We start from the raw sequence: 25,404 nt of genomic DNA, 5'->3' as shown, positions 1-25,404 counted from the left end.
AAACCACCATCTTCAGCAGTGAAGCTTGTGATATATGATTCTTCCAATCTAAGAATATGGTATATGTCTCCATCTGTTGGTATCATTTAATTTCTTTCATCTGTGTCTTCTGCTTCCTGGACTTGTGTGGCTATTTCCTTTCCCATATTAGGGACGTTTTCAACTATAATCTCTTCAAATACTTTCTCTGGTCCTTTCTCTCTCTCTTCTTCTGGGACCCCTATCATGCAAATGTTGTTGCGTTTAATGTTGTCCCAGAGGTCTCTTAGGCTGTCTTCATTTTTTTCCATTCTTTTTTCTTTATTCTGTTCTGCAGCAGTGAATTCCACCATTCTGTCTTCCAGGTCACTTATCCGTTCTTCTGCCTCAGTTATTCTGCTACTGATTCCTTCTAGTGTAGTTCTCATTTCAGTTATTGTATTGTTCATCTCTGTTTGTTTGTTCTTTAATTCTTCTACGTCTTTGTTAAACATTTCTTGCATCTTCTCGATCTTTGCCTCCATTCTTTTTCCGAGGTCCTGGATCATCTTCACTATCATTATTCTGAATTCTTTTTCTGGAAGGTTGTCTATCTCCACTTCATTTAGTTGTTTTTCTGGGGTTTTATCTTGTTCCTTCATCTGGTACAGCCCTCTGCCTTTTCATCTTGTCTTTCTGTGAATGTGGTTTTTGTTCCACAGGCTGCAGGATTGTAGTTCTTCTTGCTTCTCTTTTATAGTCTTTTTGGGTTTGTATCTTTTGAGGAAAGGGATTGCGTGACAAGAAGTCTGAAAACCACTTGCGTAGGAGATCTCTGAAGTGCTTTCAGCTCTATAAAGAATTTTAGACAGCTTCCTCCATATCAGTTCTTCATTTGCAAAATGGTATTCAGCACATATTTCAGAGAACTGCTAGTGTTGGAGGGTCTCCTGCAGAGGCAGGCGTGGCTGTGGCTCACCACGGGGACAAGGACACCGGCAGCAGAAGTTCTGGGAAGTACTCCTTGGCATGAGCCCTCCCAGAGTCTGTTATTAGCCCCACCAAAGAACCCAGGTAGGCTCCAGTGTTGGGTTGCCTGAGGCCAAACAACCAACGATAGATGAATTTTTAAAAAGCACCCCCTTGTGATTCTGACACAAACCCTCTCTGCTAAAAATCACATAGTACTCTAGACTGTCAGCTCACCGAGGGCAGACGATATCCATCTGTCTCGTTCACCATTGTTATCTATGGAGCCTAGCACACTGCCCAACACAGATGTTCCATAAATATTTGCTGAAGGAATGAATGATGAACAAATGAACCACAATCCAGAGACAGCCACTGGTAGCTCTCCTGGCCTTTGTTTTAATGCTTAGTGTTTCTATATGACTGTTTTGCACAGTTGAGAACCAATCACATATAAAAGTGAGTAGCTTATTTGATCACTTTTAGTAAACAGATTTGTTGTTTTTGTTGGCCGTGCTGCATGTGGGACCTTGATTCCCAGACCAGGGATCGAACCTGTGCCCCCTGCAGTAGACTTACGGAGACTTAACCACTGGACCACCAAGGAAGTCCAGTAAATGGATGTTTCAATATTGAAAGTGTTTTAGCATTGTTTAGCATTTAGCATCTATTACAAATTTGACTACGTAAAAAATCTTTTTACGTAAAGCTTTCTTCTATATACCCAATTATAGGCAGAGGATAGAGTTCCAGAGGGGGATTTTCAAAGAGTGAGAGCATTTTAAAAGGCTGTAGCTGCTGTGGGAAGGACAAAGTAACACTGACCCCACAGGAGCAGAAGACTTTGGTTTCAGGGGCAAGAGCTTCCTGGTGTTTGTGACCCAGCTGAGGGAGGATCTTCAGTGGAGCTCTGTGAAGTGGCAAAAAGCCTTGGCGTGTCTGATTGCGTCCCAGCACTTGCTTCTACCACTTACTGGCTGTGACCCTAAGGTTCTTTAAGCCTATGTTTCTTCACCAGTAATGTGAATGTTCAAAGCTACATGACAGGGCTGTTGACTCTGAAGCACTATTAGGTGTTGGAGATAATGTTTATACTTGTCAGAGGGACAAAAAAAGCCTTGGAGTCTAGGACTGGTTCCCATGAAAAGATGCCATCCTGTCTCTCTTCTATTACAATGTACTGTTTACACACAAAGGGGTTTGACTGCAGACTGAGGCCCCAGAAGAAGGTTCAGAGATATCAGGAACTCTGGCCAATGGGTCACCGCAGAAATATCAAGGGTGAGTCTCACTGTTTGCAAAAGGCAGTGCTGCTGAACTCTAAGGAAAGATCAAGAGTAGTCTGAGCAGTTTTTCTCTTCGTGGTGTGCCAGTAAAACCAGTCAGGCAGCTGCCTCTCCTGTTCTTCCAGGACTGCTCACTCAGAACCAGCAAGCAATGTCCTTTGGAATGCTCAGAACCCAAGACCGAAGTCTGCATTTCATCTTTGGCACAGGGCTGTAGTTCCCAAACTGTGGTGTGTCTAAGAGTGACCTGAGGTGCTCAAAAAATATTCAGACTCCCCCCGCCCCACCCCCTAGAGATTCTGTATGTCTGGGGGGAGCCCAGAATCTGCATTTCCTTCCATGATTCTCAGGTAGGTAGCCTGAAAGCCAGGTTTTGGGAAACACTGACATAGTAGCCACAGCCCTGGATAGGGAACCAGGAGACCTGAGTGTGAGGTGAGACAGTTCCCCTTATCTCAGCATAAACCTCAGAAGTCACTCCATCTCACTGACCCTGTTCCTTCATTTTAAAGCTTCATTTACAACCGACAGACCAACACCCATTCATCAAAAGGCCTGTTGCTCAGAAACTGAATTAGATACTAGACAGGAAAAGCACCACTACAACTCAAAGCACACATTTAAAGTCCTGAATGTTGTCTCCTGCCTTTCACACTGAGATAAACACGGACAACGGCTGGCTAATTTACACCATACCCCCAACCTGAGCCTCTGCCCCAAGATGACTTGTTCTCCTCTGTGTCTGTGTGTTTTGTTGTGATAGAGCAATGCTGGCCTCCCACGAGGCAGTGTCTCTGGATTTCCTGCATGGCTTTTCTTGTGCTCAGAGTGATGGCTGCTGTGATCAGTCTTGGGATCACCTTTGGGACACCTGTAAAACCTGCAAGTATGTCTCTTCCCTAGGTGATGGATCTGTCAATAATTCACTCAACCAGCAAGAGTATATTTATCTCCCATGTATTTCCAAAATAAGTGACTCTCCTGATATGGGTGATATGGAGTGAGTCCACTGATAATTGATGGTTGGCACATGCTATGTGCCAACCATTGCTCTGGACACCTAACACATCTCATCTTTACTCCATTCTTTTCAACAACCTTGAGAGGCAGTGGTTGTCATAACCATTAAGAACAGAGACTCAGGGAAGTTAGGTGACTTGCCCAGGATCATACAGCTGGAAAATCGACAAGCCAGGGGTTCCATTCCAGGTCTACCCAACTCTGAAGCTTACACAGGATATGGTTTCTATCTGCAAGGAGTTTCTGCCATATTTAGGGAGACCAGAGATACAGTGGTGAACAATACAGGAGAGTATATCGTTCAGTGTTAAATGAGGTTGAGTGGGGTAATAAATATTGTTAGCAATTTGAGTGAAACCAGCCACAATCCCAGTCCAAGCACCTCATGGATTAAGGGATACACACAGTAGTGTTACCTGCTTCCTAATTATTAACCTAGTCCAACTATAAAACTTTCAAGATGCAAAACGCACCTTCCCCAAGCCCTCACCAACTCTAACCCAGGTATTTAAGATATTTCCTGTTTACCACTACACACACCAAACCAGAATTTTCTGGCAATACGTTATTTCAGGTGTAAATATGTGTAAATATTTGAGATATGTGTTACCAATCTGCTATTTACCTCTTAACTTCCATCAAAATTTTACAGTACTTAAATTTCTTTAAAAATATCATCACATTATTCTGGTAAACTCCCACACATTTTTTAGTAGATTCATTGCATTTAAACATGTCTCAATTTAGCACACAGTGTCCCCTTGAGGTTGGTGTAGCAATTTATTTTTGCTCTCATTTCTAGCTAAGAAAAGCACAGAGGGAAAATCACAGATACACAGAACCAATGTGTGGAGAAGCTCAAAGCAGATAACAGGCTTGTTGCCCCCTCCTGGTCACCTTCCTTCTCAGGCAGGAGTACATACTTGTTTACCCAAAGGCCACTGGCATTGCAAGAAATGCAAGCTAAGTCGGCCTAGAGAGTTTGGGAGCACAGGGGAGAAAAAGGAAGAAAGGGAGGAGAGGAAATCATGGGAAAAAGAACAATAGAAAGAAGCAAAAGGGGGAAGAAGAAAGTGGATTATTAAAGGCAGGTTATTCTATTATTAGAGCTTGATGTTCATGGTCACAGGTGCATAGGTCAACATCCAGTATTTGTCTTATAAATCTTCCAATTTGTCATATCAACCGTTTAAAACAGCTTCACAGCGACTGGGCTTCTTGTATGAGGACCTCTCTACTTGCTTGCCACCCTCCCTGCTCTGTAACGGCAAGCGGGACTGCAGTCACGGTGAAGATGAGTCTGCTACATATTGTGGTGAGGTGGACAAACAATACAAATTAAAAAGCAGTCACCAGCAGCTAATATCTAAAATTCAGAATTATAATTAAAACATTATCAATGAACGAATGTTTCTATGAGAAGTAATGCCGTTGTCTATACAGGCCAAATGCCCAGCAGCCTCTCACAAAACTCGATATTCAAGTGTCCCAACCAGAAGACTTGGACATACGTGGACAAGGTGTGTGACACAAGAAACGACTGTGGGGATTGTTTAGATGAATCAGGTAAAGATGAAAATATGTAATTAATGTTTTAATGGGTTCTTGGAGTTGCTACCCTTACATTTCAGCCACATAAATTAACTCATGCTTAGAAACCTTCCTAAGGATATTTACATTCACAGTTAAGCAATTCTATCACTTCCAATAGTTTGCATATTTAAAGTAGGTGAGTTCTCTAGCTAAGAAGCAAATAAAGCCAGATTTGCAAAGATTAACAAAGATTAAGATTAACCTTGACGAACAGTTTTTGTCTGTTACCAAAATTCTGTTTGATTTCTTTGGAAATTTTAGTAAAGATCAAAAAAAAGTCTGTTGAATGCTTTGACTTTCTAAGACTTTTTGTTGTTGTTATTTAACCTTTTGCCCTTTCTCCTCCACTCTCCTCTCTGCCTTTCACAGTGTTCTCTATGGTGGTTTAACACTGTGCAGCACCCCTGATCACTTTACAGTCTGGTAAACTGGATTATTCTAAAACCATGGTGGTAGATACGATTCCAATACTGCATGGCCCCAATCAACAATGTAAAAGGCTCATCGGAAATAAAGTACACTAAATAGATCATATCCTGCCTTTTGTCTAGTCCTCATGGAAGGTAGAAATAGAAATGCTTCCTAGGAGTTGCATGTTATCTAACAATGTGTTGACAAGAAAAGACTAGAAGTATAAACAGATCTTTCTTGCTAGCTGCCAATTACCAAATACTGATTCTCTTCCTTGCTTATTGAACGTATAAACTCATATGGACCTTTCCTTGTTTACGTAGTGTGTCAGTATGTTTATTCTCAGGCTGATGGAGAGAGACAGTACTCTTCTCGGTTTTTCAGAGTACAAATTCTTTCACCCAAATATGTAGAATCTTTAATAAACATCTGTAATATTCCTCTTGGACAGTCTTCCCTATTTTAAAAATCCAAATGGCTATTTTTTTTCCAATAGTATCTTTTCCAGTTCACCTTGACATTTTAACAGTTATGGTTTTAAAAATAAATAAAATTGTCTAGTTGCACAGTGCCCAAACTGTTCAGGCTACAGATGTGATGCTGTTTTCTTTGCCGACTGTGCCTGTATTCCCAGAACTCGCTGCAAAGATGGCAGTCAAGACTGTGCTGATTGGAGTCATGAAAATTTATGTGAATAGAAGACTTTTCTAACTATTGTTTTGGAAAGGCTAAAAACTGTTATTAGTCCCCTTAAGATTTCTCTCCCAACAACATAAGTATCTTAAAGGGGTGGGGTGCAGTAGGGAGAGCTACTGAAGCACAAATCCAGTGTTATGGAATAGAGAAAAAAATGACTGGTAGAATTCAGACCCGTCAGTGACCTTTGACCCATTTTTTTTTAAAACTTGTTTCCAAGTTTTAGAATGTAGCTTTCTGCCCTTACAACACAGGGTTATAATGGGGATGACACAAGTGTACTCCAGGTGGGTTAGTTCAACAAATAAAGAGTATTAATCCTAAGAATCCTCAGTTCATAATCGATGTCCATCTCTTCATTAGGGTAACCCTGGTTCAGATCCAGCTGAAAGTAAGTTGGGGGCTAGTCTTAAAAGCAGTGGACAACAGCCAGCAAATTGGGACAACAGCCAAAAGATCAACCAGACTAGAATCATCTGCCCCTCCAGCCTGCCAGGACCTGAAATTCTTTCCAGTAGGTACTGAGATCAAAAAGGCAGACCTGGGTTTGAATCTCGCTCTACCACTTAAGGGGTATGTTTTAAGGGTTTCCTTATCCACATAATGTGGCTCTTTGGGGGAGATTGTTATGACAATCAGTAAGATGATATAAAATGAGTTATACAGTGCTTAATAAACACAGGAATTGTGGGCAATTTAAGAAAAATTATAAGGATATGGTAGATTATATTATTGTTTAAAAAAAAATCTGCTATCTTGCTCTGGGGGAGGATTATACTTCCCCAATCCTCATGGCCATCAGACTTGACTACGTATGTGACTTGCTCTGGCTGCCGAAATTTAATGATGTGTATCACTTCCCAACGTTAAGTCTGAAGAGCCAGCTGACTGTTTGCCATCTCTTTTCCTTGTCCTGAGACTGGAAATGTTCTGATTAGAGGCTGTTCTTGAAGTAAAGTGGAGCCCAGCCACAGGCAAACCACAAACATCAAGCCTGACGAACAAATCTTTGTAGCAACTAAAGTTTCTAGTCATTTCTAACTGCAGCATAACCCTGCCTATCTTGATACTGAAAATGTTACAAGAAAAACCTTTCTTACCAGTCTATTGCCACCAACACACACCACCGATTCTTTAAATAATGGACCAAAGAAATATTTTTAGAGGTTGGTGGGAGAAAAAAAAGTCTCTAAGCACAGGCACAACAGGACTAACCTTAGCCAGCGGCCTAGAAATCTATTGCACTTCTCTATTTAGTCCCTTTCCTATACAGATCTAAGGCAAATAACTATAAGGATATTCAGACAGTGGCCATCTTCACATGCTCAAGTCAGCCTCTGTCACTGCAATCTGTTGGGATGAGTTGAGAACATCTCTAATTGTGCTGCTCAAAGGAAGCATCACCAGTGGAAATGCACTAGCATTACCTGGGAGCTTATCAGATATGCAAATCCTCAGGCCCTTACTCCAAGCCTTCCAAACCCTCTGCCCTCCAGGTAAGCCACTCCACTTGCCTTGGCCAGTTATATACAAGAAGTGATACTTGTATCACTTTAAGAGCCAGCAGGTGACCCACCATCTTCTCACTTTGCCAGGAAACTGAGTGTCCCAAATAGTGGTTGCTCCATCAGTCTGGGACCTGGAGTGAGTATGTAGCACAGCCCAACCTAACCCACAGTAGTCTGGAGACATGTACTTGTTTCCTAATTTTGTAAACCACTGAGACTTTAGTCCTGCTTACTGTAGCAGTATACCTTAACAGAACTGATATACATCCTTCGAAGAAAATAATACAATGTTAAGATGTGCAAATATTTTTTGCACAGCATCTCATTTTTGAGTTAACAGTTGACTTTTAGATATAGCTGTATAGTACCTTCAAAAGGTACTCTCCAATTAGTATGAAAACTTAAATGAATTCTTATTATTGCAAGCAGAAACTAAGGCATTATGATTGCCAATACAATTTTTTTAAAGTAGCCCTATATTGAGGAAATTTTCTGGGGTAATGGAACTGTTCAGTATTCTGACTCTGGTGGCAGTCATATTACGTGTTAAAATTCTTACAACTGTATACACGCATGTCAATATTACTGTTAACTTAAAAAGTAACAAAAACAATTTTAAAGAAAAAAGTAGTCCTATTCATTTAAAGTGTTATCACTTAAGGAAGATAAGGTGACATTCCTAACACAAACACTACTTTTTTTCAGGTATCTTAGAGAATACACTACACAGAATGGAGTTAAGAGATTAATAACTACTTTAACTTTTTTGATGTAACCTCGGTTATATCTACAAAATGGAGTTACTAGTCCCTACTTCATAGATTGAGAATTAAATGAGAGAAAATTAAGTGCTATAATACATATACGGCACTCAGTATATGTTTACAATATAGACAGTATTAAGAGAAAAAAAATCCTTGCTTACCCATGAAGGAATATACTAGTCTCATAATTACACGCATCACAAACTATGGAAGCTCTGAGGCCTGCTGGAGAAAGAAGTTTTCAGACATAAGAACTTTAAACCACCTTTGATACTTATACTGTCATTTTAAATCTTTAATCAGATTCCATCCATGATTACCAGTCATATTACATGCCATGATTAGCTTTCTATAAACAATTTTGCTTTCTGTGTACAAATCAGTATCAATGAAATAAAATATAAAACCGTATACTAAGCAAAGAACTTTATTAATCTTTGTTTCAAACTTTATTCCCAGGCTTCCTCAGCTTAATTAGCTGCAAAGAATGAATTGTATATAAGCAAAAACTGAAAAGAGCTGCAGTGTCCAGGGGCTTGGCTTAAAAATATTAGAGATCTAGATTTTATCAGATCCATAAACAAAATTTTAAAAAGCAGTCATAATATAAAATAGCATCTCCCAGTAACTTCTTCAAGATTTATCTTCTTCAGAAGTTGACTCAATTCAGTTTGCTTCATTTTTGGAAGCCTCATCAAAATTCTCCACAAGATCTAGGAAAAGGAAAAAAAAAAGTAAAAACTCAGGAAAAAAAAAGCCAAGTCTATAAAAATAATCATCAGGCCTTAAAAAGAAGATAGGGAAATGCTCTCAAAATATATCCTACAGTTAAATTAGGATATAAATTTAGACACCTGTTTTTATTTCTAATGAGACCACTACTCATTTGGCATATTTTGAAGTGTATATTTTGGCATATAATTAATACAAGGGAAAGAGGGAAATTATTAACTTGCCAATGACATAAATATTATGCTTAAAGAATATGTATATGTCCCACCCATTCCTGCCCCATTCCAAGAATTACAGTTAAGTAATATTAGTTATGTGGGGGACAGAATCAAAGAATACCATGACACACAATTTGAAGTTTTCCTGGATTCCTGAGGATACCTGTCTATGCAATGTGGAAATATTTCTGAGTCTAGGGAGTCTACTGCCCAATATCTGTTTTACAACAAAATAAATTATCCAGTAACAGAAAAATGCCTCATGATTGCCAAAGGAGTTTTTCTGCTGATTTCAGAATGATTATATAGAAGATATTTCTACAACTTCTCCATGCCTTCTCATACATTTATGGATCTCAAAGTAGGAAACGAGGGTCATTTGTGATCTGCAAGTACCTATTATATTTAGGTTACTACACACATATCTATTTACACAATATTTAAGGTTAGATACCTTCTTGGGATCCCAAACAGAGAAAAACCAAGCCTACAAACCTAACTCCCAGGTGACTAACACTGCATTATTTTTCTCATTCTCCCTTTGCCCCACTTTACCCTATTTCACATACCTCCCCAGCCCCTGGCCTAAGGTAATCTTTCCTATAGTACAAAGATTCTTCATTCTCTATCTCACATACCTCCCCAGCCCCTGGCCTAAGGTAATCTTTCCTATAGTACAAAGATTCTTCATTCTCCCTTGCTAAGATTCTCTAGTTTAACCACAAGTGAAAGTTCCTACCTGGAACTTCATCGTCATCATCCTCTCCAGTAGCAAGTGGTGCTTTTCCATCCACAGCTGTGAAAGGAAATGTAAATGTTCAATGAACACTAACCAAAAGAACAACAGGTGAACGGTCAAGTGTTGTTACAACTTATGTTTATGGTGACATTTGGGATTTCTTTTACAGTACTAGCAATAGCATGATAGTATGACGTCTACAAATGAGCTAGAATACTAGTACCAGCCAACACACCAAATTCCAAACCCATTCTCCTTTCAATCCCTCTCACCTACAACACGGTACAGGTAAACCCACATACCAAAAAACCTTTACTGAAGTGAAAATAAAATAATCAAAAAATTAAAAGTACCTTTGACTGGTAAGCCTCCACTTTCCTTTTATTACACAAGAAAGTGAACTACACTTGAGAGCTGAGACCTCACAGTACTAGCACTGTACAATTTTCAGTGGAATCCTTCAAAAGCCTACCTCTGAAAGCCTAAGACTTTCTAGAACCTCTTAGGCCTTTCGGCATGACAAAACAAACAAACAAAAAACAGCAACACACACAAATTGATTAAAGCAGATAGAGCAAACCTCAAGAAAAACATGGATGACTAAACCAGCAGACCATATAATAAACCTGTCTCACTTCTACATTTCCATTCCTCAAAATTTTAATCAGAGAGCTTCAGCATAAAGTAGCTATACCCCGATATACACCTATTCAACCACACAATTTTCTGCCCCGAACAAAATCCTTATTACAGTATAATTAAAAACACCAGAATAGCAGGAGGCCAATTCTTAAAGACTATTGGTAATACCAGTTGAATTTGTACAACTGAAGAAGTTTAATAATCTGTAATGTATTTAAATATATTTCAATTAACTGTCAGTTATTTTTTTTAAAGGCGCAAATTAACATTTTCATCATTTCCAGCTAATAAAGGTACAATTTTTAGTCTCTGATCCAAAACAGAAAGCTAGTAGAAAGCAAACATTTCACTTAACCAAGTATAATGATCAAAGCATATTACAACACACTAAAAACAACTGCTTAAAATCAGTATAAAAATTGGTATTTCTTAGAGGAAAGTCTGCATTTCCAAATTTAAAAATATTCATATCCACCGTGCAACCTAAATCTTAGAAATCTACTGACAACTCAGTAACCCTGGACAAAACTGCTACTAGGAAACTCACATTGTTTGGGCAGAGCTTCAGCCAGTCTCCTTAAACTGGTCAGACTGTCTGCGCCAAGCTGGTTTAAGATGCTGGGGAGCATTTCTGTCAGCTGTTTTGTCTCAGCATGGCCTGTAATGGTGAAAATGTTTGCTGCCAGAGATGCCTGAACTTTAGGGTTGTTAAAGTGGATCACTGTTCCTTGGTTTGTGAACATATTCACCTAAAAAGAAAAAAAAAATTGTTAAATTAGCAACACTCACCAAAATCCCTTTAAAACCAAACACTGTATTAAGCAAAAGCTGAAGTCTGGCTAAGTAACCTAGTATGTCACCATAATGCACAAGCAAAATTCTGCCTGAAATGGAAAGTGCAATCTAATCCCTTTTACACTTAGCAATCTTCCTGATAATAGAATAGAAACATATTTTAGGGAGAGATGAAATTCTCTGTTGGCAGTAGTCAAAAAAACCATTTAAAACGCACAAACATTAAAGTTTTCAATCAAATCTTATTTTTGTAAAGAAATAAAATCTGACACTTACCTCTTCAATACCAGAGATATTGTTTACCCCTAACTTCTTTAAAGAGAACTGAAGCTTTTTGTCGTCTGCTGTGGCTGTTCTATGAACCACCTTCTTCTTTCTGCGAGCAGTTCCCTAAAGTGGGGAGAAAAGGAAAGAACACAGCATATGTTTATACCACAAGAGTCATTTCCAAATGGACAGTTTCTAATTCCTTTCTGACCTCTCAATCTGTGTAAGAAAATTACCATAACCACAAACTTTTATGCAGTGAGTAGGCATATTAAGGCACCAATGGAAGCCAAAAGAGGACAATGAAAGGAATTGTCTAAAAATCCTTCATAGGGCTTCCCTGGTGGCGCAGTGGTTGAGCGTCCGCCTGCCAATGTAGGGGACACAGGTTCATGCCCCGGTCCGGGAAGATCCCACATGCCACGGAGAGGCTAGGCCCCTGAGCCATGGCTGCTGAGCCTGCGCTCTGCAACGGGAGAGGCCACAGCAGTGAGAGGCCCGTGTACCGCAATAAATAAATAAATAAATAAATAAAAATCCTTCATAACTTCTAAGCTTCTAGTTTTGTCAGATATAAAGAAATGATCTTTTCAAAGTTCTACTTTTTACGTTATCTGCTCTATACGTGAGCATGTGCCAACCTAAATTAAGCCTCATTTAGAAACTCCATATCCAGAACCATTAACCTTTTCTGTTTCGATATTAAAGAAAAATCAACGTCCATTAATATTCACAGACAAGATACTATAAGACACAAATATGTCTATATATAGACTTCTACAGCATCCAATAGTAAAATCTGAAGTAAAATCTATCTTACCTAGCAGGTCCCTACACTATCTGCCCTGACCCTCTATGCCACTCTTGACACTCCACCTTCTATCACACATGTAAACTCATCTTCAGACAAATAAACCTCTTTGCTGTTCCTTAAAAAGGCCAAACAGACGGGTTTCCCTGGTGGCACAGTGGTTGAGAGTCTGCCTGCTAATGCAGGGGACACGGGTTCGAGCCCTGGTCTGGGAGGATCCCACATGCCGCAGAGCAACTAGGCCCGTGAGCCACAACTACTGAGCCTGCGTGTTTGGAGCCTGTGCTCCGCAACAAGAGAGGCCGCGATAGTGAGAGGCCCGTGCACCGCGATGAAGAGTGGCCCCCACTTGCCGCAACTAGAGAAAGCCCTTGCACAGAAACGAAGACCCAACACAGCAAAAATAAATTAATTAATTAATTAACTCCTACCCCCAACATCTTCTTTAAAAAAAAAAGACCAAACAGGAGCCTTCGCATATACTGTTCCCTTCTTCCCCTAACATCTGCATGGCTCCCTACCTCACTACAGGTCTCCGTTCTTTTGTCACCATATTGGAGTGGCTCTCCCCAACTACCCAATGAAAAATAGTAATTCCCACATTCATTTTCTATCTATCCAGGTTTATTTTTCTTCATAACACTTATAAGAAATATATTTTATTGTCTTTCTTCACTAGAACGTAAGCTCCTCGAGGGCTTCGATTCTGTTTATTGCTATAAACCTAGTATTGAGTACGGTATCTGATTCACTGAAAGCACACGTCTTAATGAATGAACAGAATACAGGCTTCAGGAAAACTTGTCTCTTGTACATATATGCCAAATCTCCAATCTCCCTCTCCTGGAAACTCTTTAATGACACTCTCATGGACTCTCTCATACAGACTAATCCATTCATGCAGCACATAAGGCTCTTCATGGAAAGGCTATCACCCACTGACTTCACCTTCCCCCAACCTCCACACCAATTCCTATTCATCCTTTTAAAATCCTGCTAAAGCCATCATCTCTTCTGTGCCTTCCCTAAACTGCCATTAACACCCCCAAACCAAATCATTCCCATCTCTGTATTTTGAAAATGCTTCTGTTCCACTATGTATATTACACTGTGAAAAGGGGTTTTTGTTTCGTTTTGTTTTTTTTTTAAGATGCCTATCTCCCCTACTAGCATTAAAGTCCCCCTCTAAGGACTTTAAACTTCTTAAATTTTATACTCTCAGGATCCAGCAATAGTAAAGGCTTAAACAAATCATAGTTTAACTGAAAAAAATATCAATAGCTACAAAAAATACTGGTTACCAAACACCCCCAAAAACCTTTAATAAAGATCATCTTGAAGCAATGTAGATACCGGGTTTCCAAAGAATCCTCTCTAAGAGACATTCCAAAGTACTACTATAAGATTCTAAAAACAAAACCAGCCCACATTCTATAGGTTTCATACACTTTACACTCAATTTTTACTGAAATAAAGGGTTTTCATAGCATTTACCTAAAAAGTACCTAACGCTTTCAGATTTCTCTAAGGCAACACTAACTCATCTAATTTCACATTCCACAGTAAGTAGGTTTCTTAAAACGTGAAGAAAATGTTTCCGTATTACAATGACAGAAATAGTTCCTACATTTACTAAACAAAGTTTAATCCTACATCAGCCTTAAGAATCCTAGAAATCCTGGACTTTCCTTTACCCTAGAATGATGTCACTCACAAGTTAAAGACTAATGATCAGAGTAACAACAAAAAGAAGGCACACAAGCACATTATTCAAATGACTCCTTCTGAAACCTGCACTGAAAGGAATGATGGTTAAAAATACCAATGTAAGAGCACCCAAACACTGACCCACAAGGAATACGAGTTTTCCTGGCACCTGAAGGCCACACCTAGCTTATAACAATTGCTAAAAAGGACAAGAAACACCTACTCCTGTTAATGGGTAGGTGTAGATCTTGAAAACCAGCTTGGGGGCATGGGGGAATCATGATACTTTCACTTCTGGCAAAATCCAGTAATTAACAGATATACATCTTATTACTTAAGTCTAAATGCAAGTTTTGGCTATTTTTCAGTAGACTCTACTTGAAGGTAAATGCTTGAAGTGAGAAAAACTAATAGATAATAAACTTGAAGCATGGAAGCTTTACAAGTTTTACCAAGTAAAGACACGCTCTGTTTCAACACGCTACCACACCTTGTTAAATACTAGGAATGTGCTAACACAAGATAAAATACAACTAGGTAGACCTCTGCTAGAGTGCACATCTGACTTAAGTAAATTAGAGAACCTAAAACTTACCAAGTTCAAAAAAGAATCCGCATGAAGGGGACCAACAGCCACCAGGAAAGATCAATTAAACAAAAACCGATCATTTAAAAACCCCCGTCAATCCCTCTCATTCCCTCAGTTTCAGTGTAATTACAAAGCAAAAATGGAATGGTATCTGCTTAGGTAATATTTCCAAATCCACAGTCGTTGCTCTTAAATTTAAAAAAATGTACCTGTAAGAATGACATCTTCAAACATCGTAGAAAATACACAACTACCCTGGGTTGTATTTAGCGGAGAAAGGATTTCGAAAGGTCTTAATTTACAAGAGGCATGAACTTCTAATTTACAAGAGGCATGAACTTCCAACTATTAAGTACCACAATTATCCACAACCATAAACTAAAGTTGAAAAGATAGTTGAAACTTAGATCCAGTTAGCTTAGTTATTAAAAAAATAAAATAAAATAAAAATCAAGCACTGACTGTATACAACTTAGATTATAAAGCCAATGACAAGACAAGTCAAGGGTATTAAGGGTCACGTGATGATCTAACCAAAATGACACATTTTCTTTCTAATTAAATTAGGAAACACTTCTGTTCTACTTAAAATACTGTAACACTGAAAACATCTACATAAAAGCAGTTTGCAGTTTAAGTGCTCTCTTTGCCTCTTCGCTTGCATTTTTTTCTTCTAATTTACAACCTACACGTCTCACTGATACACTGCACTGTATACCTAATTTAATCCCTTGCCACTCCCTTCATAACGATTTGCAAGCTCTGTGAAATGCCCTCTAGAGACAAAGTGACAAGCCAATTCTATTAAAAATACAAAGTAAAAAACCTAAACCATAAAACTTCAAAAAAAAAAAAACCCAAAAACCAAAACCCCCAACGCTAGTAAAACTTACTTTCCCACCAATGCGCACTTGTGCCTGCAGTTTGGCGAGTTTCTCCTGGTTCATGATAGTTTCTTTCATCTAGAAAAACAGGAAACCCTCAGCGAGGAAAGATCTAGTTCACTCTAGCATTCCACGCTCGTTATTTCCCAAGACACCAGGGGAATAAACGTCCTACACAGGCCGAGGCCTGGATCCCGAATCCACCCCGCCAAGCTCCCGAACTTCAGTTCTGAGGGAGCCCAAAGAGCACCCGCTTTCCTACCCCTCCCCCGCTCTTTAAAGGCCCACAAAAAGGGCTCTAACCCACAGATGGTCAGCGCCTCCCACCCCCCGGCCCCGGCCCGGCCTTGCCTCGGCCTAGCCAGGGCCTGCCCGGCCCGGCCACTTTCCGCAAGCCTCGCGGTACCTGAGGCTCCTGTCCTCGGGTTCCGCCGCGAGGTGGAGGAAGAGACGGCGTCGCCTCGCCCCCAGGGCAGCCGCCCCTGGCCCGACCTCGACCCCGAGAGTCAGCCTGAGTGGGTGCGCCTGTCCGTCGCATCGCCTTCCTCTCCTCAGCCCTGTCCCTCCCTGTCTCGCTCCTTCCGGGCACTTCCCGCCCCCGTTCCCGTCCTCCTCCCACGCCGGCGTCCAAAGCCTTTTTGTACCTTGTTGGAGCGGAAATGGGGCCGCGCGGGGGACTAGGGTTGGCGCTCAGGGGGGTCTCGGGCAGACCAGCTGAGATAAGGCGCACACACGCGGGGACGCAAGATGGCAGCTAGAGGGAGGCCGGAAGTGACGCAAAGCCACTTCCTCTAAAAGTCAGGAAACGGACTTCGCCGCGAGCTCAGCGGCTGGCTGCGCATGCGCGGCCTCCGGTCGCCGTGTTTGTGACGGTCTTCCGTCCTCTCGTGGTCCAGCGCTGGCAGGGTGGAGACTGAACGAAAGACTGGGCTGGAAGCACCGCGAGTGACCCTGGGAAAGGCTGTGGAAGGGTCAGAGAGCACGGTTCTTTGCACAGTTAGGGTTGAGTAAGTCGGTCCTTTCTCAGGGCCCCATCCCCAAGTTCTTCATCCTCAGAAGAAAGGGCCTGTTCACGTTTGCGGAAACGATCGGGGAGCCTAGAGTGTGCTCACCCCTCCATTCGCTGGGAGGTGTAGATTGTAGCGATCATCGGAATGTTTTCGAATTTCCCCTTTGGCCCGAATGAGCCTTTACCAAGACGTTTTGTAAAAAACGAAGCTAATTTAGCTTTCACAGTTTAGGTGGTTTGGTTGGTTGCGGGACCATGGTTCAGAATTTCTGGGGAGCGTGTTCAGAATGCAGACCTGAGCCTCACCTCTCAGCGATTCATTCTGATTGGGGATGGGACCAGGTAGTCTGCATTTTAGCAGGTGGCTAACCACCTTAGACCCTGACCGTGATTACCTTATTTCTTTTGTGTCTTAGACAAAAAGTTGACTCCTTGATACTAGTTGGTATGGATTTGACAATTAGCGATTCACAGTTGAACAAACTTTACCTCTCTTAGCTGCGTAATTCAATCAAAGGAGAATTTGTGTCCGGTGTGTTTGGGGAGGCTCAACCGATGTGAGTTAAAAATTTCTAAACACTAGGACAAGCTTTAAGACAATCTTAAAACAACCGATATTAAAAATGGCAATTTAAATCAGAATGCTTCCTGATCAGCCTTTTTGTGTCTTAGCTATGAAAAGCGTTTGCATATTAAAAAGTGAGTCGGAAATCTAAGCTAGAGACAATACAGTTTACATAAAGCAAGAAAACTTGTCTAGGTGCAGATTTCTCCCCAATTAAAATTAATGTTTTTGTTTTTGAATACTTATCTAATGTGAATTTGTTAGGATTGTGACCTCTTTAGGAAAATGACTGATGAGGACCACTGTGTTGCTTTTTAGGATACTTGTAATCGTTGATACTTTCTCAAAAAACAGTGTTGCTTCTATTATTAAATATGAGTCAAGTTTATTACAGAAAAGGGAGTTTGTACTATTAGGCTCTGGGGGTCACTGTTTTAACAATAAGGGTCAAAATGACTGTGCTGTAGGAATATTACAAAACATATAAAATACCCCTCTTTTTGAAAGTATATCTTTGTTCAGGAACAATTTTCCCCCCTTCCTCCATGTTATACTGATGGCATTTGAAACTTCCCAGTCCTGTGAGGTTTTCTGAGTATTTGCATAAACACAGGTTTCTACTTAAGTAACCGGCCACCTGATTTTCTTCACCTGTTTTCAGGAAATGTTCCAGGTTTTAACTTTCCTTTGTTTTCACTTTACTCTTGTTCTTTTGTAATTTTTAAAACTTTCATTGTGTTGAAATCATGAAAGATTCCCTAATAGTATGAAAAGAAAATTTTGATTCTGACTCCTGGTTATTTTGTGAGTGGTCAGGAAATTCTGATTCTGCTAATATTTACATACCAGTCTTTTAAAAGAAATAACTGAAGGGATTCCTCCCCCACCCCCTGAGAAAATAGCTACTAAGTTGCCATCTTAGCTCAGTGATGGCAAAAGAGTAACTCACATTACCATTTCCTATGTGCTCCCAATGTCTATGACAAATATGGTTAGCTGGCTCCCACACTTTACTACTGAGCTTGAACAAACCTAAGAATCATTTACTCAGCACTCAACCTGGCCTTTGTCAATAGAGCGGGTAGGCAAGAAAGGGGAAATGTGCAGTCCTCCTTGGTTTATGGTTTATGGTCTAATTAACGTCCATGAATTGTTTTCACCTCTCAGTTGGACTTGAGTCTGCTTCAGTAAGAGCTAAAATATATATTTTATATTATGTTTATTTCTTAAGAGCCCCATTCTGACCCACACAAGAGGTATTGGAGATCACTGAGTATAAATGTTCCTGTACTTTTTTTTTCCGGTATGCGGGCCTCTTACTGTTGTGGCCTCTCCGGTTGCGGAGCACAGGCTCCGGACGCGCAGGCTCAGCAGCCATGGCTCACAGGCCTAGGCGCTCCGCGGCATGTGGGGTCTTCCCGGACTGGGGCACGAACCCGTGTCCCCTGCATCAGCAGGCGGACTCTCAACCACTGTGCCACCAGGGAAGCCTTCCTGTGCTTTTAGTTGCTTCATTTTCTGGCCCCTTGACTGATAGCCACAACGGATTTTTTTTTTCTTTTATGTTTCTAAACCTTCTTAAACTCTTCTTCTAGCATCCCCACCTTTATAAAGTTAACATCTATACTTCATCTAGCTCTTAGTTTAAGTGTCTAAGGAAAGCTTTCTCTGACATCCCCAACATTAAGTTACATCCATCATACTCATTTCTTTTAAAAGAATGAGCTGTTTTTTTAATAAATTTTATTTTACTATAAATTTATTTATTTTTGGCTGTGTTAGATCTTCATTGCTGCACGCGTGCTGCTTTCTGTAGTTGCAGTGAGCAGGGGCTACTCTTCGTTGTGGTGCGCTGGCTTCTCATTGCGGTGGCTTCTCTTGTTGCGGAGCACAGTCTGTAGGCACGCAGGCTTCAGTAGTTGTGGCTCCCCGGCTCTAGAGAGCAGGCTCAGTAGCTGTGGCGCACAGGCTTAGTTGCTCCGCAGCATGTGGGATCTCCCTGGACCAGGGCTCAAACCCATGTCCCCTTCATTGGTAGGCAGATTCTTAACCACAGCGCCACTAGGGAAGTCCCCATCATACTCATTTTAGTTGTGGTATTTTATTAAATGGAAAAGGAGAGGTTGATAATTTTGTTGAGTTGATGGAGAATTGAGAATTGTTGAACTAGGAGTCTTCATAACAATTTTCTACTGGGTTAATGTTGAGTGTTGGCTCCTTGATTGTTGAATTCTCACAGAAATCTTATGAGATAGGTACTTTCCATATTAGTGGTGAGGGAACTGAGGCTTACAGAGTTAAAGGTGTGAAAATAGACACACTCAATCTCATCTTCCCTCCACCAAGTCTATCCATCTATATGCACCTGAACCTATAGATATTGCCTTCCCTCCTGTTACACATGAAAGAAATAGTCTCTCTACTTGTTTATTTCATTCAGGACCTTGGTTCTTCTGTTATTGTTTCCCTCCTATATCTCTTTTCCCCTTTTCAACTAGATCATTCTGCCAGTGCACTGAATATGCCTTAGTATCAGGTATCTTAAAAGAGAGCAAAACAAAAAAAATTTTGACTTCTCTTCCCCTCCAGCCACTACTTAATTTTTGCACTCCTCTTTATAGCAAAATTTCTCCCCAAATTGTCTAAACCTCCATCTTGGCAAATCCAAAGACAGATTCTTAGTTCTCATTTTAGGCAGTATTTGACATACTTGGCCCTTCCACATTTTTGAAGCATTTTCTTCTCTAAGTTTCCAGAATATCTCACCTCCTGGTTTCCTTTTACTTTACTGGCATCTCTTCAGTCTACTTTGCTTTATCTTCTTCCTCCAGCTTCTAAATATTAGAGATGCTCACATCTTAGTCCTGTGTTCTTTTCTATCTGTATTCTCCCTAAATGGTTTCATCCCATCCCATGACTGTAAATATTATCTTCATTTTGATAAGTCCCCAAATTATAATTCCAACTTTTTTTTTTTTTTTTTTGGTGGTACGTGGGCCTCTCACTGCCGTGGCCTCTCCTGCTGCGGAGCACAGGCTCCAGACGCGCAGGCTCAGCGGCCATGGCTCACGGGCCCAGCCGCTCCGCAGCATGTGGGATCCTCTCGGACCGGGGCACGAACCCGCGTCCCCTGCATTGGCAGGCGGACTCCCAACCACTGTGCCACCAGGGAAGCCCTATAATTGCAACTTTTTGAACATCAGACTGAATATTCTTTTTATATTATTACAGAAAACTTCAGGTACATAAAAATAAAAATTATATAATGAACCTCCATAGGTTCGTCACCCAAGCATCAACAATTATTAATATGTAGACTCATTATTCTTAATATGGTAGGGTGATTATTTTTCATTTTTGATGTTGACATATTTGCAGACCTTTATTCCATATATACTTTAGATTTTGTTCAATTATTTAAAATTTTTTTAATTGGGATTGATTGTATAGATTAATTTGGGAAGGTTATTTATCTTTACTCATTATTGTATGAGTCTGCATTCAGTTGCAGGAAATAGATCTGGCTATTTTAAATATATAGGGATTTAATATGGGGAATTGGTGTTTAGAAACTTGTTTAAAGGACTGGAGGAGTGGGCTGTCAGAAATGAGTCCCAGGATAATACTGCCAAACTGGGCAGTTAAGGGAGCTACTACCACTGTCTCCACCCATCAGGATGATGGAGAATCAAGACCCCACAACTGGAGTTATTGATGTTAAGAACACACTACGGTAGCTACAATTCAAGAATAAACAAGTACTCAAAGCAAATGACTGCTTTAGAAAGCTGTTGCAAAAAAAAAAAAGAAAAGAAAGTTGTTGCAGAACAGTAAATATTATCTTCATCTCCGTGATGCCTACCAACCAAAAAACAAAGTAGCAGGAAGAAGGCTTTTGCCTTACTTCTACCTTCCAAATTTTACTTAAATGTACCTAATTGGCAGAAATCATTTACCTGTAGAACCCTAACTGCATGTCTGGAAATGTATTGATAGTATTTAACTTTTTAAGATTTATAGGATAAGGAAGCAAGCTTGAAAGAAGTTTGAATGAATGCTGAATCTTCACATTCATGAATGTAGTGCAAAATATTTTTCAACTATTTTACATATTTCAATAGAGAAAACTTTCTGAAGATCTTGTACATTCTTTGTTAGCTGGATTCCCAGATATATTATAGTCTTTTTTTTTTAATCTCTCCTATTTCAGATATTGCAAATATCTTCTCCTGGTCTGTTAAGTTTGTCTGTAGTACCCTGGTTGAACAAAATCATTAACTTTTGACCCCAAGGTGATCAGCCATCAAGTTACAGAAAATATGAGCAACAGAAAAAACATGTTAAATTATTCCACAGAAGGCAGTCAACAAAATTCAGGTTACAGGAAATGACAGCACAATTAATCTGGTATTTCAACAAATAAATTTTAAGGGAGAAAAAAGGAGAAAGGGGCTTCTTTAGATAAAAAGAGGCCTAAGAGACATAGCCAAAAAAAAAAAAGAAAAACCAGGCAGAACTAGAGCGTTTAGGGATGCACACGCTTAGGTGATGAAAAAGAGATTGTCAGAAACATCAGGATAGTAGCTATTCTTGGGAGGAGAAGAAGGGTTGTAATTGGGAGGAGACACATGGAACATTGCTAGGGTGGTGAGCAAGGGTCTCTCTATTCTGACCTGTTAGTGGTATGCAGTTTTCTGTATTTTCTATACTTAACAATAAAAGTTTTTTAAAAGGACATAACACAACATATATAATACAAAGTTATGTGCATATTTAAGGTCATATTTCAACACTAGAGTGGTGTGGTGTAAAGAGAAATGTATATTTGGGCTTTGTCCCAGGTTTCTGGGCCACAGCTCCTAACACCCTTGGAGTGTTGAAAGTGTCTTCTGTATGCTAATGAGATGACTAGTGTGCTGTGGCCCCTGTAGCTTCAGGTTGGGTCAGGTTGCCACAAAAGATCAAGATAGGATTAAAGGGTTGAGGGTTGTAACTTTCAGTCCCATCCCTCCCCCTTCCCCACCCCTCCCCCTGCCCCCAAACCTCCAGGGAGGGGAGAGGGCATAGAGGTTGAGTTTAATCACCGATGGCCTGGCCAATATTTTACTCAGTCATGCGTATGTAATGAAACCTGTATAAACACTCCTAAACAAGAGGGTTTGGAGAGCTTCCAGGCTGGTGAACACATCCAGGTGCTGGGAGGGTAACACAGCTAAGAGAGAGCATAGAGACTCCAGAAATCCCCCTCCCGCATACCATGCCCTATGCATCTCTTACATTCGGCTGTTCCTGGGTAATATCCTTTATAATAAACCAGCAATCATAGGTAAAGTATTTTCCTGAGTTGTGTGAACCACTCTAGCAAATTTCTGGACTTGAGGAGGGGGTCATGGGAACCCCCGATTTACAGCCAGTTGGTCAGAAGTTAAGGGTGGCCAAGGACTTGGGACTGGCCTCTGAAGTGAGGGCAGTTTTGTGGGACTGATCCCCTTTAACCAGCGGCATTTAATGCTAACTCCAGGTAGATAGTGTCTTCATCAAATTGAATTATTGGACACCCAGTTGGTATCCAGAGAATCGGAGAATTGGATATTGGTGTAAAAAAAAAACAAAACCAACCACTCGAACAGGTACCTTTTGCGGGGAGGAGAATAGGAGTGAAGATAAGAGAAGAAGAATACATGAGATGCCTGGCATGGATTGAAGATGACTGTGCTAACAGTGGCTAATGTCTACATAGCTTTTACATTAGACACTGTTCTTAGTGCTTTACGTATATTAATCCATTGGATCCTATGAAGTAGGTACTATTACTCCCATTTTACAGAAACAGAAAACTGAGACACAGAAAATGTTAAGTAATTTACCTAAGGCCACAGTGCCGTAAGTGGCAAGGGTGAAATATGAACACAGGCAGGCAGCTCCACAATCTGTGCCCATATCTATTATACCGTGCCACTGACTACTAGGGAATATGATTATCTCAACTCTGTACCTGATACCCAACAAAAGTATATTCAATTGCACACTCATTATCTCTACCTAGATGACTAACAGACTTCCCAAATATACCACATCTAAGCCAGAACAATATTTCCCATCCACTATTAAATCAACACTAAGAGTCAACTCTTTCCTTTTTTCCTATAACCTCCCATATCAAATCCATCAGCAAATGTTATCGGTCCTACCTCCAAAATATATCCCAACTTTGACCACAGACCATATTTACTGTTTCCAGCCTAATCCAAGCCACCATCACTCTCCTGGGCTACTACTGTAACAGCCTCCCAACTTGCCTCGCTGTCCCCACTTTGCCACCTGCAGCTCATGCTCCACACAGCAGACAGTTTTTTTTACAAAGCAGGTATTATTCCCCTGCTTATAGCATTCTGATGGCTGCCCATTGCATTCAGAAGAAAATCTAGACTCTACTATGACCTTCAAAACCACACATAACCTGTCCTTAACTACTTCTCATATTTTATCTCCTATTACTCTTCTTAAAGCATCTTCCATATTTAGGCTACTCAGAGTACACAACAACAAAAAGTTTCCTTGACCTTCATTTTTATTTTGGAAAATAAAATAATAGGGTCAAAATATTAGGAATGATGAGTTTATCTCAGTCTCGGGGAAGTAGTCATGTAAAGTAACATTTGAACTGACCACTCCCCAACCTCAGTTGTCATCAACTTCCTTAGTCGTAAGTTTGAGGTAGTTTGTTATATAGTATTATTGTGGCACTAGTGGACAAATACAATGGCAACAATTAGTGCTCTATGCTGTTGTGATACTGTGGTTTATAATAAATGTAAATTTGGTCTCAGTCGTCAATTCTGGCACAGAGCTCCTAAAACCCTTGGATTTTCCTAAGTGATAAGAGCAATTAGTGTGTCTTCTGCTTTTCATAACAAACCCCTTTCAACCATACCTGAGTTTATGTTAATGAGATAACTTTTGGAAGAAGTTCGTTGCGGGGGGGTGAGGGGTTATTGCCAGGGGAAGCAACCTTGATTAGAGGGTTGTAATTTAGCCCCACCCTCTGAGGAGGGGAGGGGCTGGAGATTGAGTTCAGTCACCAGTGGCCGATGATGTAGCCAATCATGCCTATGTAATAAAGCCTCTATAAAAAACCCAAAAGGAGAGTTTGGAGAGCTTCCCTGTTGGTGAATACATGGAGGTGTGGGGAGAGTGGCACACCCAGAGAGGGCATGGATGCTCCACACCCCTTCCCACATACCTTGCCCTATACATCTCTTCCACCTGGCTGTTCCTGTTTGTATGTCCTTTTATAATAAACCGGTGATCTAGTGAGTAAATTATTCTCCTAAGTTCTGTGAGTTGCTCTAGCAAATTAATTAAACCTGGTAGCCTCCAATCAATAGCCAGTAGCTCAGAAGAGCAGGTAGCAACTTGGACTTGTGATTGGCATCTAAAAGGGGCGGGCAGGCTTGGAGGACTGAGCTCTTAACCAGTGGGATCTGACAGTAGTGTCAGAATTGAGTTACATTGTAGGACCCCTGATCATTGTCCCCTGAGAATTGAGGAATTGCTTGGTGGTGATGGAAAACACACTGGAGCTGTCCATCCTGTTCCCTTACTGTTAGCTCTCAGTTTGGCCACATGGTTATTTAGTAACGTATTGTTTAGCCTCCATGTGTTTCTGTTTTTTACATTTTTTTCCCTGTAATTCATTTCGAATCTCATAGCATTGTGGTCGGAAAAGATGCTTGATATGATTTCAGTTTTCTTCAACTACTGAGGCTTGATTTGTGATTTATTTATTTTAAAATTTATTTTAAATTTATTAAGTTATTTTTAAATTTATGGTTAGTACTTTTTTCTTCCTAAGAATTTTACTCACCCCATACTCTGCTTTGTTTCTTGCAGTTTTTGCTTTCACAGTTAGCTCTATGACCCATCTCTAATTTTTGGCTATGATGTAAGGTAGAGATCAAGGTTGAGGTTGGGTTTTTTTTGTCTGTTTGTTTTTTTCCTCACATGGATTCTAGAAAGACCCTTGGTAAAAGACCAGAAAGAAAAGTTTTGAATTGGACTCTGGGCCTAGCTCAGCAGAAACAAGTAGTTGAGGTCTCTCTGCATAAGGATTATATAACATAAATTAGTAAAATAAAGTGGATCATTATACCTTAGAAGGTTCTACTAAACCTGACACAGTGGTATTAAAATGGTAGGCGGAGCATTCATAATTCTTTTGGCTTTTCTAGATCCTCTCTC

At 40.3% G+C, this 25,404-nt stretch overlaps 1 protein-coding gene across 4 annotated transcripts; it reads right to left on the bottom strand.

The window, feature by feature from the left end:
- Positions 1-3,994: 3,994 nt before the first annotated feature.
- BTF3 (basic transcription factor 3) lies at positions 3,995-16,366 on the bottom strand. Of its 4 annotated transcripts, none has more exons than XM_024732805.1 (7): positions 16,234-16,366; positions 15,599-15,667; positions 11,608-11,721; positions 11,084-11,285; positions 9,895-9,951; positions 8,367-8,430; positions 3,995-4,536 (listed from the first exon to the last, which is right to left on the bottom strand). In XM_024732805.1, exons 2-7 carry the CDS (start codon positions 15,665-15,667, stop codon positions 4,434-4,436), a joined length of 609 nt encoding a protein of 202 aa, XP_024588573.1. In that variant the 5' UTR covers positions 16,234-16,366; the 3' UTR covers positions 3,995-4,433. The 4 variants fall into 4 exon arrangements, with proteins under 4 accessions (XP_024588573.1, XP_024588571.1, XP_024588574.1 ...); XM_024732803.1 differs by lacking the exon at positions 16,234-16,366 and adding an exon at positions 15,996-16,197; XM_024732806.1 differs by lacking the exons at positions 3,995-4,536; positions 8,367-8,430 and adding an exon at positions 8,483-8,918.
- Positions 16,367-25,404: the final 9,038 nt, after the last annotated feature.

The sequence above is a fragment of the Neophocaena asiaeorientalis genome, unplaced genomic scaffold (assembly GCF_003031525.2).
Source record: "Neophocaena asiaeorientalis asiaeorientalis breed wild unplaced genomic scaffold, Neophocaena_asiaeorientalis_V1.1 scaffold515, whole genome shotgun sequence".
Taxonomy (NCBI): Eukaryota; Metazoa; Chordata; class Mammalia; order Artiodactyla; family Phocoenidae; genus Neophocaena; species Neophocaena asiaeorientalis.
This window is presented reverse-complemented; position numbering and strand designations above follow the sequence as displayed.